We start from the raw sequence: 15,378 nt of genomic DNA on the forward strand, positions 1-15,378 counted from the left end.
TGTGAGGATTGCTGCCGGTTAACCTGGGGTCCTAGTGGTACTCGTACAGGACACCCGAAACAACGATGAATTTGGAGGGGGAGGAGTAGGGGGAGGGGAGGGGAGGGGAGGGGAGGAGAGGAGGGGGGAGAGGTTGGAGGAAGGTCAGGTGAACAGGAAGATGAGACGGAGGAGAAGGTGAGGGGAGGCCGAGGAGGAGGGGGGAGGGGGAGGGGGAGAAGGACGAGGAGGGGGGAGGGAGGGTAAGGCGAGAAGGGGAGGGGAAGGGGAGGGTAGGAGGAGGAAGAGGGGGAGGGGGAGGGGGGGAGGTGGGGGGAAGGGGGGATCGTGTGGCAGCATCAGGGAAGAATGTAAAAATGTATTGTTATAATGTTCATTTGGTTGTTTATTTGTATATTTACTTGTTTGATTGATTTTCTATTTTCATTCGTTTGTTCATTTGTTACGTTTTCACCTATTTACTTGCTTTATGTAATATATATATATATATATATATATATATATATATATATATATATATGTTCACCTTGTTCTTTGGATCACGTGCTGGACTCGTGATCGACAGCTATTCCCCTCCCCCACCGAAAGAGAGCTCAGAGCTCGTATGTCCGATCTATGGGTAATGCTGTGACCTTACACGCACACACACACCCAACTCCCCGCCCACGAGAGTTGGAGTAACGACTCGAAGCGAAGCGATACTGAAATTATTTCAGTCCTGGGCAGGATTCGAACCCAGACTGCCGTAGTGATAGTCGTAGCCTCTACCAACCGCGCCACCGAGTCGTGTGTGTGTGTGTGTGTGTGTGTGTGTGTGTGTGTGTGTGTGTGTGTGTGTGTGTGTGTGTGTGTGTGTGTGTGTGTGTGTGTGTGTGTGTGTGTGTAAATATTCATATGTATGTATATATTTATGTAAATATACATGTGTATACATTCAACATGTAAGTACATATATTTTATGTACATGTATATATATATATACACGTGTGTGTGTGTTGTGTGTGTGTGTGTGTGTGTGTGTGTGTGTGTGTGTGTGTGTGTGTGTGTGTGTGTGTGTGTGTGTGTGTGTGTGTGTGTGTGTGTGTGTGTGTGTGTGTGTGTGTGTGCGTGCGTGCGTGTACATGTGCGTGTGTGTGTGTATGTCACCCTCCCCCAGCCCTATATCACACCCAGAACATTTAGTTATCTCGATACACACACACACACACACACACACACACACACACACACACACACACACACACACACACACACACACACACACACACACACACACACACGTACACGTACACGCTCACGCACGTACGCATACACGCTCACACACACGCACACGAGATTAGGAAATGCCAAGATATCATTTATTTATCTTCTAGATTTTAGTCTTTTTGATGTTCATTGGTGAGTGAGCAAATCTAGAAAAAGTGCAAGAACAAGGAAATACATCAAACCCGGGCGATAAACGCATACACACAAACGTATATACATACATACATACATACACATACACATACATACATACTCATATGTACACACGCATGCATACATACATACACATACATACACACATACATATACACATATACACACGCATGCATACATACATATATACATACATACATACATGCACTGTATACACACATACATAATACATACATGCATATACACAGATACATATGTACACACACAGATACATACACACATACACGATACGCACACACAAACATACATGCACATACATACGTTCATATATGTATATACACATATACACACGGGCAAATAATGATACAGTAGATATACTCAATGAATATTTTTAGGTTATTGACAAACTATTTTCAGATTTTGGAGCCATCTTGCATCTCGACAAGCAGGACTCTCTCCTCTCCTCTCCACGCTCCTCTCCCCTCTCTCCTCTCTCCTCTCTCTCCTCTCTCCTCTCTCCTCTCTCTCCTCTCTCTCCTCCCTATCCTCTCTCCTCTCCTCTCTCTCCTCTCTCTCCTCCCTATCCTCTCTCCTCTCCTCTCAATCCTCTCTCTCCTCTCTCCTCTCTCTCTTTATCCTCTCTCCTCTCTCTCTCTCTCCTCGCTCTCCTCTCCTCTCTCTCTCTCCCCTCTCCCCTCTCTCTCCTCTCTCTCTCCCCCTGTCCCCCTCTCCCACCTTTCTCCCCCTCCCCCACCTTTCTCCCCCTCTCCCCCTCCCTTCAATCTTCCTCTCCTGTTCAGTCATTTATTATTTACTTGTTAGTTTCAATTACTTATTTGTTTATTCCTTAATTTCTTGAATATGTCTAAAGATGGGCAGTTATATAAGCTACTATTTTTAGGTCATTTTTTCTCCACATTTTCATGTATCTATTTATCTATTTATTTATTTATTTATTTAGGGTGACCCGCTGTCTTTGTATTTTCATTTTTTAAGCTGGTCTATTGTCTCTATATATTATTCATTTATTTGTTTATTTATCAATTGTTTTTATTCAATGTATTTATTTACTTGTTTATTTATCTATTAACTTATTTATTTACTTGTTTATTTACTTATTTATTCATTTATTTATGTATTTGTTTATTTATTTACCTATTTTATTTATTTCTTCATTTATTTATTTATGTATTTACTTGTTTATTTATTTACCTATTTTATTTATTTATTCATTTATTTATTTATTTATTTGTTTATATATTTTTTTTCAGTCCGAGTCTGAGATGTTCAAGCCTTCTGCCGCAACCTACGGCACCTACAAGACGACCTTTGAGGGCATCACACTCACGTGGAGGGACTTGAGTGTCTACGTTCCTCAGAAGAAGTCTTGGTTTCGGAGGGACTCCAAGTACAGACCTTTCAAGAGAGTTCTCAACAATGGCAAGCACTCCATTTTTTTGTCTTTTTTTTTTTTTGTCTTAAGTTACCGTTATTATTATTTTTTTCTATTATTTCACTACACTTTTTCTGTATCTTAGGTATTATTATTATTATTTTTGCATTGTTTCAATTTTACTCCATTTTATATATATATATATATATATATATATATATATATATGTATACATATATGTGTATATATATATATATATATATATATATATATATATATATATATATATATATATGTATATAATGTATCTTAGGTTATCATTATTATAACTTTTTATATTTTTGTGCTTTCACTTATTGTTTAATGATTGTATATTTTTGTTATTTTTCGTGATGTTATTTATTGCATAATATATATTATTATGTTAATTATTGTCACCACTATTATTATTATTATTGTAATGTCCCATCGAACCCTTTGGGAAGAAATTTTGGATTGCCATCCGTGTTGTGTGAGTGTGGGGATATTTCTTTTCCACCAGCGATCAGTCGCCGGTTGACAGCTTCTCCTGTGTGAAAAAAAATGTAACAAACACAGTTGACGTTAGTAAAGAGAGATTTTGGGCCCAGTACGGACACTGAGTGCCAGCCCCTCAGGGTTGCAACTCCCGATGCAAGTGCCCGTCGTAGATTTGTAGTTGTTGGTAATGATATTATTGAGGTTATTGTCATCATGCTCTCTCTCTCTCTCTCTCTCTCTCTCTCTCTCTCTCTCTCTCTCTCTCTCTCTCTCTCTCTCTCTGTCTGTATCTCTCTGTCTGTCTCTGTCTCTGTCTGTCTCTGTCTGTCTCTGTCTTTCTCTCTCTCTCTCTCTCTCTCTCTCTCTCTCTCTCTCTCTCTCTCTCTCTCTCTCTCTCTCTCTCTCTCTCTCTCTCTCTCTCTCTCTCTCTCTCTCTCTCTTTCCATCTCTCTCTCTTTCCATCTCTCTCTCTCTCTCTCTCTCTCTCTCTCTCTCTCTCTCTCTCTCTCTCTCTCTCTCTCTCTCTCTCTCTCTCTCTTCTTTCTATTTATCTTTCTCTTTTTCTTTCTCTTTCTGTCTCTTTTTCTCTCTTTCCGTCTTTCTTTCTCTTTCTCTCTTTTTTCTTTCTATTTATCTTTCTCTTTTTCTTTCTCTCCTCTTTCTGTCTCTTTTTCTTTTTCCATCTTTCTCTTTCTCTTTTTTCTTTCTCTTTCTGTCTCTTTTTCTATCTTTCCATCTTTCTTTCCATCTCTCTCTCTAATTTATCACCGATACCAAACCCAAGGCCAAATCCCAATGCTCACTACCCCGAACTTCACCTTCAAATTTCACCTCCAAACTTCACCTCCAAATTTCACCTACTAACTTCACCTCCAAAACTCAACTCCAATTTTCACCTTCAAACCTCACCTCCAAACTGATCCGAACTTGACCTCCAAATTTCACCTCCAAACTATACAACCAAATCCATCCCAGATCCACTCCAAATCCACTCCAAACTTTACTTCCAAATCTACTCTAAATCCTCTGTGTGTGCGTGTGCGCGCATGTGCGTGTGTGCGTGTGTGCATGTGTGTGTGTGCGTGTGTGTGTGTGTGTGTGTGTGTGTGTGTGTGTGTGTGTGTGTGTGTGTGTGTGTGTGTGTGTGTGTGTGTGTGTGTGTGTGTTTACTAACGTTTGGATCTGTCTGTTTTTTCAATATTTCTTTAGTGATTTTAGTGATCTTTTTGTCAACAGTTAGCGGTGCTGTGCGGCCTGGCAGTCTAGTGGCTCTCATGGGATCAAGGTAAGAAGAAGAAGAAGAAGAAGAAGAAAAGGGGGTGGGATTTCTAGGTATCATCAACCTAGTGCTCCCAAACACCTGTTGGTTCGCTATTTTACCTATAAAAATGTTTATATATTTCTAGGTTTTGGTCATCTTTGAAATAAGTAGACTTGTTCGTGATAGTTTGATGATTACCAAGGACTACTATTAAACAGGACGTGCACACCCAGATTCCTGGCTCCGCTAGCGGAGGCTTTCTTTGTAACCTAACATTCCATATTGGACAAATATATCAAAACTTGAAACCTAACATTGTATATAGGACAAATATATCAACTTACTCAATGCAGTATAAGTTAATATAAACTTTTATAGTGAAATAAGAAATTAATTTTAAGGCACTGTTATGCTTTGAAATACCAATTTTAGCCGGACTTAACACTTTAAAGGAACCCAAGTTGCTGTTGTTTTACATTTTACAAAATGTTGTGATTGCAAACAAACAAACATTCACACAAACAGACATAGAAGCAAAAGCTTACCAGAAAGAAGCGATAAATCAGCGAGCCGGGCCTTCATAACAGAGGTATGGAGAAGGACTGCATTCATCTGCTGGTATTTCTCTAGGTTGTGGAGACAATTCAGAAGAACATTTGCCAGACAACGGAACATCTTGGGACATTCAATGTCAATCCCACTGAAGCTGGCCAGTGTCGACAAGATCTCCATCAGTCTTTTCTGGCAGCAGGAACGGTGACGGGCTTCCTTGATGAAACACAGTCCACATCTGACAAGATCAAAAGTGCACACATGTGGAGTTGTCAGGGAACCTCTGGACACTGTCTCGATAAAGTCCTTAACGTCACTGGTCACAAGAGGTTCCTCGGCGCTGAAGACCACATCGTCAGCGCACTTCATTTCAACCCCCCCCCACCCACATAGGCTGCACTGCACTCTTCATTCACAGTCAGTGTCACATCTGTGGTGCACCTCTCAATAGAGGCTGCATCCTCTAGGTCAATTGCAGTCCCCAAGTAGGTATGTTCCTTCGACACAGGGTGGACATCGATGGACTGGAGGTTTACGGCAGCATATCTCGTGAGCCGCTGCTTGCATGCGGAGAACACATCCCCAGTGGTCATGAAAGAGTTTGCACCAGTTGATTGACGGTAGACTGAGAACTCCCCCTCAAGCCGGTCACTCTGGATCTCACGCAGCAGGACATAATGGAAGTCAGCGTTTCTGAACAAGTAGCGGCAAACGGCAGTCAGTCCCTGCATAGTCTGCACTAGTTCATTCTTGGTGTCATGGGTGAAACACTTGATTCGATTTGCTCCATGTCCTGAAGAAGCCTCTTGGAAAATCAACAGGAAAGTCTGCAGGCTGGTTGACTGGGGATCCTGAACAGCTCAATATGGATCGTTCATGCGCTGATCTTGCCCCTTCCCAGATACATTCACTAAATTCCACCAGTTGAGGATGATTTGGATGAACTTAGCAGTGTCATGGCATCCTCTGAGCTTCAATAAAGCCACAACATTTTTATTGAAGATCTTCAAGACATGCTGCACATTTTGTAGTTGAAGTCGTGAGGGGTTGACAGCAAATTTAGTGAGGGGAGTAGTCTTCGGAATACTGCTTTTCTCTGACTCGTACAGTTCCTTGACGTCAGCTAATGATGCTGTTGTTTTATTGTCAAGACTGATCTTCTGGCACTTCTAACCGATCCAGTTGTTGCGGATGCACTTCAGAAGATGCACTGTGTCAAAAAGGAGAAACCAGACACGATCTTTGTCAAGAGGATGATTGGCTGTGGCACGGCAATCACCCGGAAAATCAAACGGCTTACAGTACTGGTTTACCTTGTGGTTGTCTGTGATAGACCCGATGACACGCCCACCTGCCCTCTCAACAGCAGCTGCTGCCTCCTTCACACGCTCAAGCTGGTATGCTGCTGTGAGCTTGTGGACGGGTGTCACAGAAATCATAATACTGGGTCCTCTGTGCAGCGACCTCATCATAATACAAAGCATAGAAGTGGCCTTGCAGTCTGGCTTGTTCACTGCCATGCCACTCAGAACCACACAAGAAAAATGCAACAGTTGGCCAAATCTATATTTTGTCTATCAAGAGAAATGCATTCTTCTGCTGCAGTGTCTTCACTTTGGCAAATGTTTCCCTCGTCACCTGATCCTTGTCAGTGGATGAAGTGATGTATTGCAGCTTGCGTTTGCTTGGCAGCACCAAAAAGTCTCTGAGCTGTTCATAACTACACTTGGGGTATGATTCAAGAGCAAAACAATAATCATTCATGGAAAACTCACAAATAAAAAATCTGTCAGAATCAACAACAAAGTTATTACATGGTGGTAGCACATCAAGCCACTTCTGTCTTTCATATCGGTCTTTTGGGAGTCGAAACACTCGGCACCTGTTATCCTTGTTATAATTGCCGTTGCAGTTTACAACACCACACTTATTCGGTATTTTGAATACACAAAATCAGCAAGAAAGAACCTATGAAGAACCAAACAGACAAAATCAGCAAGAGCCTATGTAAACAAACACTATCCACTTCTAAATGCAGCCACGCGCGAAAGACGCAGCAACACAAACTTACACCTCCACTGTTCATAATACACTGGACTGGCCTCCGCTAACAGCGCCAGGAATCTGGGTGTGCACGTCATGTGTAAAATTAGTCCTTGATGATTACCTAAAATAAGGAACATCTAGGTTTGAAACCATTTGGGACCTACAATACGAGGTGACTATGCATGACAGCCTTTGTTGCAGCTCTGTGATCTAAGTTGCGGGATTTGAACCGCCTCTTTTTTCACCTGCAAATAGGCAATATGGCAGGGCATGGGAGAGGACCATCGCCCCTTTCCTTTCATCACTCCCACCATACGCGTCCATTTCACCCCTTTCCCGCTTACGAACTACACACCATCAGAAAATGGTTCTTCTAACGCCTTCCCCGCATACGAACTGTTCACACATCATTAGAAAAATATATATATATATATACAGTACCTTCCCCGCTTTCGAACTAATTAGAAAACTGTTCTTATGCCTTCCCCGCTTACGAACTAATTAGAAAAATGTTCTAACAGCTTCCCTGCTTATGAACTAATTAGAAAACTATTCTTCTTTCACCTTCCCCGCTTACGAACTAATTAGAAAACAATTCTTCTTACGCCTTCCCCGCTTACGAACTGTTTAGAAAACGATTCTTCTTACGCCTTCCCGCTTACGAACTAATTAGAAAACGATTCTTCTTGCGCCTTCCCCGCTTACGAACTAATTAAAAAACTATTCTTCTTACGCCTTCCCCGCTTACAAACTAATTAAAAAAGTTTCTTCTTTCACCTTCCCCGTTTACGAACTAATTAGAAAACTTTTCCTCTTACGCCTTCCCCGCTTACGATCTACACACCATTAGAAAATGGTTCTTACGCCGTCCCCGCTTACGAACTAATTAGAAAAGTGTTCTTACGCCTTCCCGCTTACGAACTAATTAGAAAACGCTTCTTCTTACGCCTTCCCCGCTTACGAACTCAACACCATTAGAAAATGGTTCTTCTTATGCCTTCCTCAGCGGCGCAGGGAAATCTACGCTCATGAACGCCCTGGCCAACCGAACTCCGGGCGAAGTGATGGTTGATGGGGACATCCTAGTCAACGGGAGAACTGCTACTCGCCACATGTCCGGGCTATCGGGCTACGTCCATCAGGACGATCTCTTCGTGGGATCGCTCACCGTCAAGGAGCACCTCACGTTCATGGTAGGTAACTTCTTCAGGTAGGTACTGTGCCTGATAACTTCTTCAGCAGGAGGGGAACTACCATGTCTTACCCCCCAAAACTGCTAACTCACCCCCACCCAAGTAGGAGATTCATATAGTGCAAATAACACCTCATAGTTCACTGAATGAATATATATATATATAATATATATATATATATATATATATATATATATATATATATATATATGTATATAAATATATATATATGTATAAATATATATATATATATAAAAATATGTATATATAAATATATATATATGTATAATATATATATATATATATATAAATATATGTATATATAAATATATATATATGTATATATATATATATATATATATATATATATATATATATATATATATATATATATATACTGTATATATAATTTCGTGTAAATTGCATAAATGTGTTCATAGTACTACTTGACCTATTTTCCTCTTCCTCCTTCCTCCCCCTACTTCCTCCTCCTCCCCTATACATCCTCATCCTTCCCCTTCCTCCTCCTCTCCCTTCCCCTTCCTCCTCCTCTCCCTTCCCCTTCCTCCTCCTCTTCCTCCCCCTTTCTCCTCCTCTCCCTTCCTCCTTTCCCTTCCTCCTCCTCTCCCTTCCACCTCTCCCTCCTCCTCTCCCTTCCTCCACCTCCTCCTCCTCCTCTCCCTTCCTCCTCCTCTCCCTTCCTCCTCCTTCTCCTCCCCTTCCCCCTCCTCCTCCTCTCCCTTCCCCTTCCTCCTCCTCTCCCTTCCCCTTCCTCCTCCTCTCCCTTCCCCTTCCTCCTCCTCTCCCTTCCCCTTACTCCTCCTCTCCCTTCCCCTTCCTCCTCCTCTCCCTTCCCCTTTCTCCTCTCTCCCTTCCCCTTCCTCCTCCTCTTCCTCTTCCTCCTCATCCACCTCCTCCTCATCATCATCATCATCTTTCCCCCATGCAGGCACGTCTTCGAATGGACCGTCGTAGCACGGGGTCCGAGAGGTCGGCGAGGGTCCACGAGCTCCTGAAGGAGTTGGGTTTGACACGCGCCCAGAACACCCGCATCGGCACGCCCGGCATGGACAAGTCGCTCTCGGGCGGTGAGCGCAAGAGGCTCGCCTTCGCCACCGAAGTAAGTCAAGTTGACCTTACTCCCCACCCACCCCACCCCCACCCCAACCCCAACCCCCATTCCTCCCATGCCCATTGTGCGCGTTTTATTTCCTCTCTATCTATCTCTGTCTCTCTCTGTGTCTCTCTCTCTGTCTCTCTCTGACTCTCTGTCTCTGTCTCTCTCTCCTTTTCTTATCTATCTATCTCTATCTCTCTATCTTTTTCTATCTCTTTCTCTTTCTGTCTACCTATCTCTATCTCTCTAATTCTTTCTCTCTGTACCTCTCTCCCACTCTCTCCGCCCCTTCCCTCCCCTCCCTTCTCCCCCACTTCTCTCTTCCCATCTCTCATTTCCCCTTCCCCTCTCCTCCCCCTTCCCCTCGCCCTTCCCCCTCACTTAGGTTATAACTCCAAAACTAAAGGTGTAAAGGCGTAATTCTAGGGTCAAAGCTGTGTTGACCTATTAAAGAGGTGTAGACAAAGAGGTCAAGGTGTACACGGGTGGTGTACATGGACGGGTATAGAGGTATACATAGATGGTTAAGGAGATGTATGTAGATGAAAGGATGGAAGGGGGGAAGGAAGGTGGATGAAGTAAGGTGTGGAATGTGACAGGGAATTGCGCCTTCCCATGTTGTGGTATATTGTATGACACAGACTGTCTGTCTGTCTATGTATATGTCTGTCTTTGTGTCTGTCTGTCTGTATGTGTGTCTGTGTATATGACTGTCTTTATGTTTGTATGTATGTATGTATGTCTGTGTATATGTCTGTCTTTATGTTTGTATGTGTGTCTGGGTATATTTGTGTCTGTGTATATGTCTGTCTTTGTTTGTATGTATGTGTGTGTGTGTGTGTGTGTGTGTGTGTGTCTGTTTGTTTGTGTGTGTGTGTGTGTGTGTGTGTGTGTGTGTGTGTGTGTGTGTGTGTGTGTGTGTGTGTGTGTGTGTGTGTGTGTGTGTGTGTGTGTGTGTGTGTGTGTGTGTATCTGTGTGTGTGTGTCTGTGTATGTCTGTGCCTGTGTGTGTCTCCACAAAACAGCGCCACAGAACTCAATAAATGATCATCTTAGCAAAAAAATCTCTAAGTTTGAAGTTGCACCTGCAAAGTGAATGATTTATTGCAAAGTAAAACTCGTTTTTTCTCTCACAGTAATGTCCTCCGACGAGCCTACATTACGTGTAACCCACACTCGCAATGTTGTTAAGGACCTGTTTTTTAACTAAAACTCTGTTTTTCTTCTGTTATGATTCGTAGATCCTAACACATACACCCTCCTTTTCTGCGACGAGCCTACATCATATTTACATCCGTATTATAGAAATACAGAAACTACACTCATGATATTGGACCCGTTTTGAACTAAAACTCGTTTTTCTTCTGTTATGCTTCCTAGATCCTGACGGACCCACCGCTCCTCTTCTGCGACGAGCCTACCACCGGCTTGGACTCGTACAACGCTAGGAAGCTGGTGAAGATGATGAAAGAGATGGCTGCCAGGGGCAAGACCATCTTATGTACCATCCACCAGCCTTCTTCAGAAGTCTTCGCCATGTTCGACAAGCTGCTGCTTCTCGCCGAGGGCCGGGTGGCCTACATGGGAAGCTCCTCAGGGGCTCTCGACTTCTTTGACGGGTAAGTTTCTGAAAGGAAAATTCAAAATTTTTTGGTGGGTACTTGAAGGCCTATTTTTTTTTTCTTGTTCTCGTTATTGTTCTTCTCGTTCTTGTTCTTCTCGTTCTCCTTGTTGTCCTTGTTGTTGTCCTTGTCGTTGTTGTTGTTGTTCTTGTTCTTGTTCTTCTTGTTCTTTTTTGTTCTTTTTCCTCTTCTTCCTCCTCTTCTTCTTCCTCTTCTTCTTCCTCCTCTTCTTCCTCTTCCTCTTCCTCCAACTTTGGTTGGCTGGTCACAACATGACCCATAGACCGGGCCATACGCGGGATCTGAGCTCTCATCCGAGAGGATGATAACTGTCGATCACGAGTCCAACACGTGATCCAAGACCGTGGTGAAACATACACGCACAGACACGCACATACACACACACATACACACACACACACACACACACACACACACACACACACACATATCTGCGGCACCTGAATAGTGTTTCCTGACTTTACTTTGCTCGATAAGTTTAAGCCGAGAAAATGGTCCTGACTTCCTGCATGACGTGGTCAAAGCCTTTTGACACTGGAGGAGGACACGTGCATCTGAATAAAATCGCCTGACGGCAGCCGGAGTGAACGGAAAAGGACTGCTTGGGACTGTTTTTTTTTTACAATTCCTCCCTCTAACCCCTTACCAGCCCCTTCCCAAAACAAATTAATTGATAAATAGATAAACAAAACAAAACAAAATTTAGTGAATAGATAAATAAATCAATTAATAAATAAGAAAATAAATAAATAGGAAAATAGATAAATGAATAAGTATATGAATAAATCAATAAGTAAATGAATGATACATTGTATCCGTTGAAAAGGTTACAGCTACGTAATGTGATGTGAGGAGATAAAGCTTGCTTGGTGGTTTTAGCTATTTATTGTAGCAAAGTTGATTGAGGATAGACCGGTACAGACCGAAGTTGAGTACTGACTGGTACAGACCGGGGAACCGGAGTCCCTTCGGTGATAAATGGTGGGTCAGCTTCCGGGAGCGGCACAGCTGCCCGTATTTATGTGCAGAAATGCATGTGTCAGCATTTTTGCGTAAGATTTACAACTAATTTTAACAGTCTAATTTCTAGTAGTGTTTTCTATAGGTTTGGCGTCATATAATTGTTCCAGTCATTAATAGTAAATGTGTTTTGATATGGTGTGCGTGGTTTTTTACATGGATTGAGTCTTCTGGTAGGTATGTGAATGCTTAAGGTGTGTCTGGTGAGACATGTTTGGTATTTTGTTTCGTGAGGGATCGTGACGTCACGCTGATTAAGGTTGGTGTTGTAGTTTGTTTAAACTAAAGAGGAAGTAGGCTGGCGCCAAGAGGCTGTGACCGTCCTCGGTCACGTGTCATTTGCATGTGGCTGGTGTGGGAGTTGTAAATGGTTATATATGGTAGTGGTTTTGTGAATACAGCATAAATAAGCAAATAGATAGATAGATAAATAAAGTAACAAGTGAATAAATAAATTAACAAACAAATAAATAGAAACACATGGAATAAACAAAGCTGGTGGTAAATACGAAGCATTCCACCCTATTGGGTTCGCCTGGTGCCTTGTGCAGACAAGGCACACCTACATAAAAACCTAGTCCTTCACCTTACTAGACACTAACCTTACACTAAAACGCCTTCGGAACTCTTCCCTCCTTAGTGGAAGGGAGTGGGGTGCAAGGGTTCCCCCTTAATATCCCCTTACGAGATTAGGGGGGGGAGGGTGAACCGTGTAATGTGTTCAAAAAAATCCTATAGAAAGGAACCGACGAAGGGGACTTGCGAGACGGGGACGTCGGGAAGAATCATCCCCCCGTCTTCAGAACCCGTCAGCGTCCTCAGTTACACCTTGAGGTGCAACCCTGATGGGCTGGCACTAGGTCTGAAGACTGTGCCTAAAAACTCTCCCTATTGTCTTTTATTTTCATGCAAGTACAGCTGGCAACCGGTGACTGTTCCTCCTTCTCTCTTTTTCCTCCTCTCTTCTTCCTCCCCTCTTCTTCCTCCTCTTCCTCCTTTTCTTCTTCCTCCTCTTCCTCCTCCTCTTCCTCCTCTTCCTCCTCCTCTTCCTCCTCTTCCTCCTCCTCTTCCTCCTCCTCTTCCTCCTCCTCTTCCTCCTCCTCTTCCTCCTCCTCTTCCTCCTCCTCTTCCTCCTCCTCTTCCTCCTCTTCCTCCTCTTTCTCCTCTTCCTCCTCTTCTTCCTCCTCTTCTTCCTCCTCTTCTTCGTCCTCTTCTTCCTCTTCTTCCTCCTCCTCTTCTTCCTCTTCCTCCTCTTCTTCCTCCTCTTCCTCCTCTTCCTCCTCCTCTTCTTCCTCCTCTTCTTCCTCCTCTTCCTCCTTCCCTTCCTCCTCCTTCCCTTCCTCCTCCTCCCCTTCTTCCTCGTCCCCTTCCTCCTCCCCTCCCTCCTCTTCTTCCTCCTCCTCCTCCCCTTCCTCCTTCTCCTCCCCTTCCTCCTCCTCCTCCTCTTCCACCTCCTCCTCCTCCCCTTCCTTCTCCTCCTCCTCCCCTTCCTCCTCCTCCTCCCCTTCCTCCTCCTCCTCCCCTTCCTCCTCCTCCTCCCCTTCCTCCTCCTCCTCCCCTTCCTCCTCCTCCTCCCCTTCCTCCTTCTCCTCCCCTTCCTCCTCCTCCCCTTCCTCCTCCTCCTCCCCTTCCTCCTCCTCCTCCCCTTCCTCCTCCTCCTCCTCCTCCTCCCCTTCCTCCTCCTCCTCCCCTTCCTCCTCCTCCCCTTCCTCCTCCTCCTCCCCTTCCTCCTCCTCCTCCCCTTCTCCTCCTCCCCTTCCTCCTCCTCCTCCCCTTCCTCCTCCTCCTCCCCTTCCTCCTCCTCCTCCCCTTCCTCCTCCTCTTTCTTCTCCTCCTCCCCTTCCTCCTCCTCTTTCTTCTCCTCCTCTTCCTCCTCTTCCTTCTACTTCTCTTCCTCCTCTTCTTCGTCCTCTTCTTCCTCGTCGTCCTCCTCCTCTTCTTCCTCTTCCTCCTCTTCCTCCTCCTCTTCCTCCTACTTCTCTTCCTCCTTCCTCCTACTTCTCTTACTCCTCCTTCTTCCTCCTAATTCTCCTCTTCCTCTTCTTCCTCCTAATTCACTTCCTTCTCCCCTTCTTCTTCCTCCTCCTTCTACTTCTCCCCTTTTCTTCCTTCTCCTCCTCCTCTTTTTCATCATCCTTCTCCTACTCCTCTTTCTCCTCTTCCTTCTCCTTCGTCTTCTCCTCCTTCTCTTCCTCCTCCTCCTTCTCCTCCTCCTCCTTCCCCTCCTCCTCCTCCTTCCCCTCCTCCTCCTCCTTCCCCTCCTCCTCCTTTCCCTCCTCCTCCTTTCCCTCCTCCTCCTTCCCCTCCTCCTTCCCCTCCTCCTCCTTCCCCTCCTCCTCCTTCCCCTCCTCCTCCTTCCCCTCCTCCTCCTTCCCCTCCTCCTCCTTCCCCTCCTCCTCCTTCCCCTCCTCCTCCTTCCCCTCCTCCTCCTTCCCCTCCTCCTCCTTCCCCTCCTCCTCCTTCCCCTCCTCCTCCTTCCCCTCCTCCTCCTTCCCCTCCTCCTCCTTCCCCTCCTCCTCCTTCCCCTCCTCCTCCTTCCCCTCCTCCTCCTTCCCCTCCTCCTCCTTCCCCTCCTCCTCCTCCTCCTCCTTCCCCTCCTCCTCCTTCCCCTCCTCCTCCTTCCCCTCCTCCTCCTTCCCCTCCTCCTCCTTCCCCTCCTCCTTCCCCTCCTCCTCCTTCCCCTCCTCCTCCTTCCCCTCCTCCTCCTTTCCCTCCTCCTCCTTCCCCTCCTCCTCCTCCTTCTCGTCCTGCTCCTCCTCCTCCTCCTCCTTCTCGTCCTCCTCCTCCTCCTCCTCCTTCTCCTCCTCGTCCTTTTCCTCCTCGTCCTCCTCCTCCTCCTCCTCCTTCTCGTCCTCCTCCTCCTCCTCCTCCTTCTCGTCCTCCTCCTCGTCGTCCTCCTCCTCCTCCTTCTCGTCCTTCTCCTCCTCCTCCTCCTCCTTCTCCTCCTCCTCCTCCTCCTTCTCCTCCTCCTCCTCCTCCTCCTCCTCCTCCTCCTCGTCCTCCTTCTCGTCCTCCCTCTCGTCCTTCTCCTCATCATCATCATTCTCCATCTCCTCCTCCTCCTCCTCCTCCTCCTCCTCCTCCTCCTCCTCCACTTCCTCCCTCTCCCGTTCCTCCTCCTCCTCCTCGTTCTCCTCTTCCTCTTTCTCATTCTCTTCCTCTTTCTCATTCTCTTCCTCTCCCTTCCTCCTCCTCCTCGTCGTCCTCCTCTTCCT

General features: G+C 45.2%; 1 protein-coding gene across 3 annotated transcripts in view; it reads left to right on the forward strand.

Moving 5' to 3' along the window:
- The window catches only part of LOC143020009 (protein scarlet-like), a 74,226-nt gene that overhangs the window by 34,939 nt on the left and 23,909 nt on the right, over positions 1-15,378 (forward strand). For all 3 annotated transcript variants that reach the window (XM_076176107.1, XM_076176106.1, XM_076176105.1), the window contains 5 exons: positions 2,691-2,859; positions 4,568-4,616; positions 8,197-8,383; positions 9,333-9,503; positions 10,881-11,119. In XM_076176107.1, the coding sequence (XP_076032222.1) occupies positions 2,691-2,859; positions 4,568-4,616; positions 8,197-8,383; positions 9,333-9,503; positions 10,881-11,119 (815 nt within the window). The remainder of the gene's footprint in view (positions 1-2,690; positions 2,860-4,567; positions 4,617-8,196; positions 8,384-9,332; positions 9,504-10,880; positions 11,120-15,378) is intronic.

Source organism: Oratosquilla oratoria, chromosome 38 (genome assembly GCF_046742065.1).
Source record: "Oratosquilla oratoria isolate Oo_2021 chromosome 38, ASM4674206v1, whole genome shotgun sequence".
Classification (NCBI taxonomy): domain Eukaryota; kingdom Metazoa; phylum Arthropoda; class Malacostraca; order Stomatopoda; family Squillidae; genus Oratosquilla; species Oratosquilla oratoria.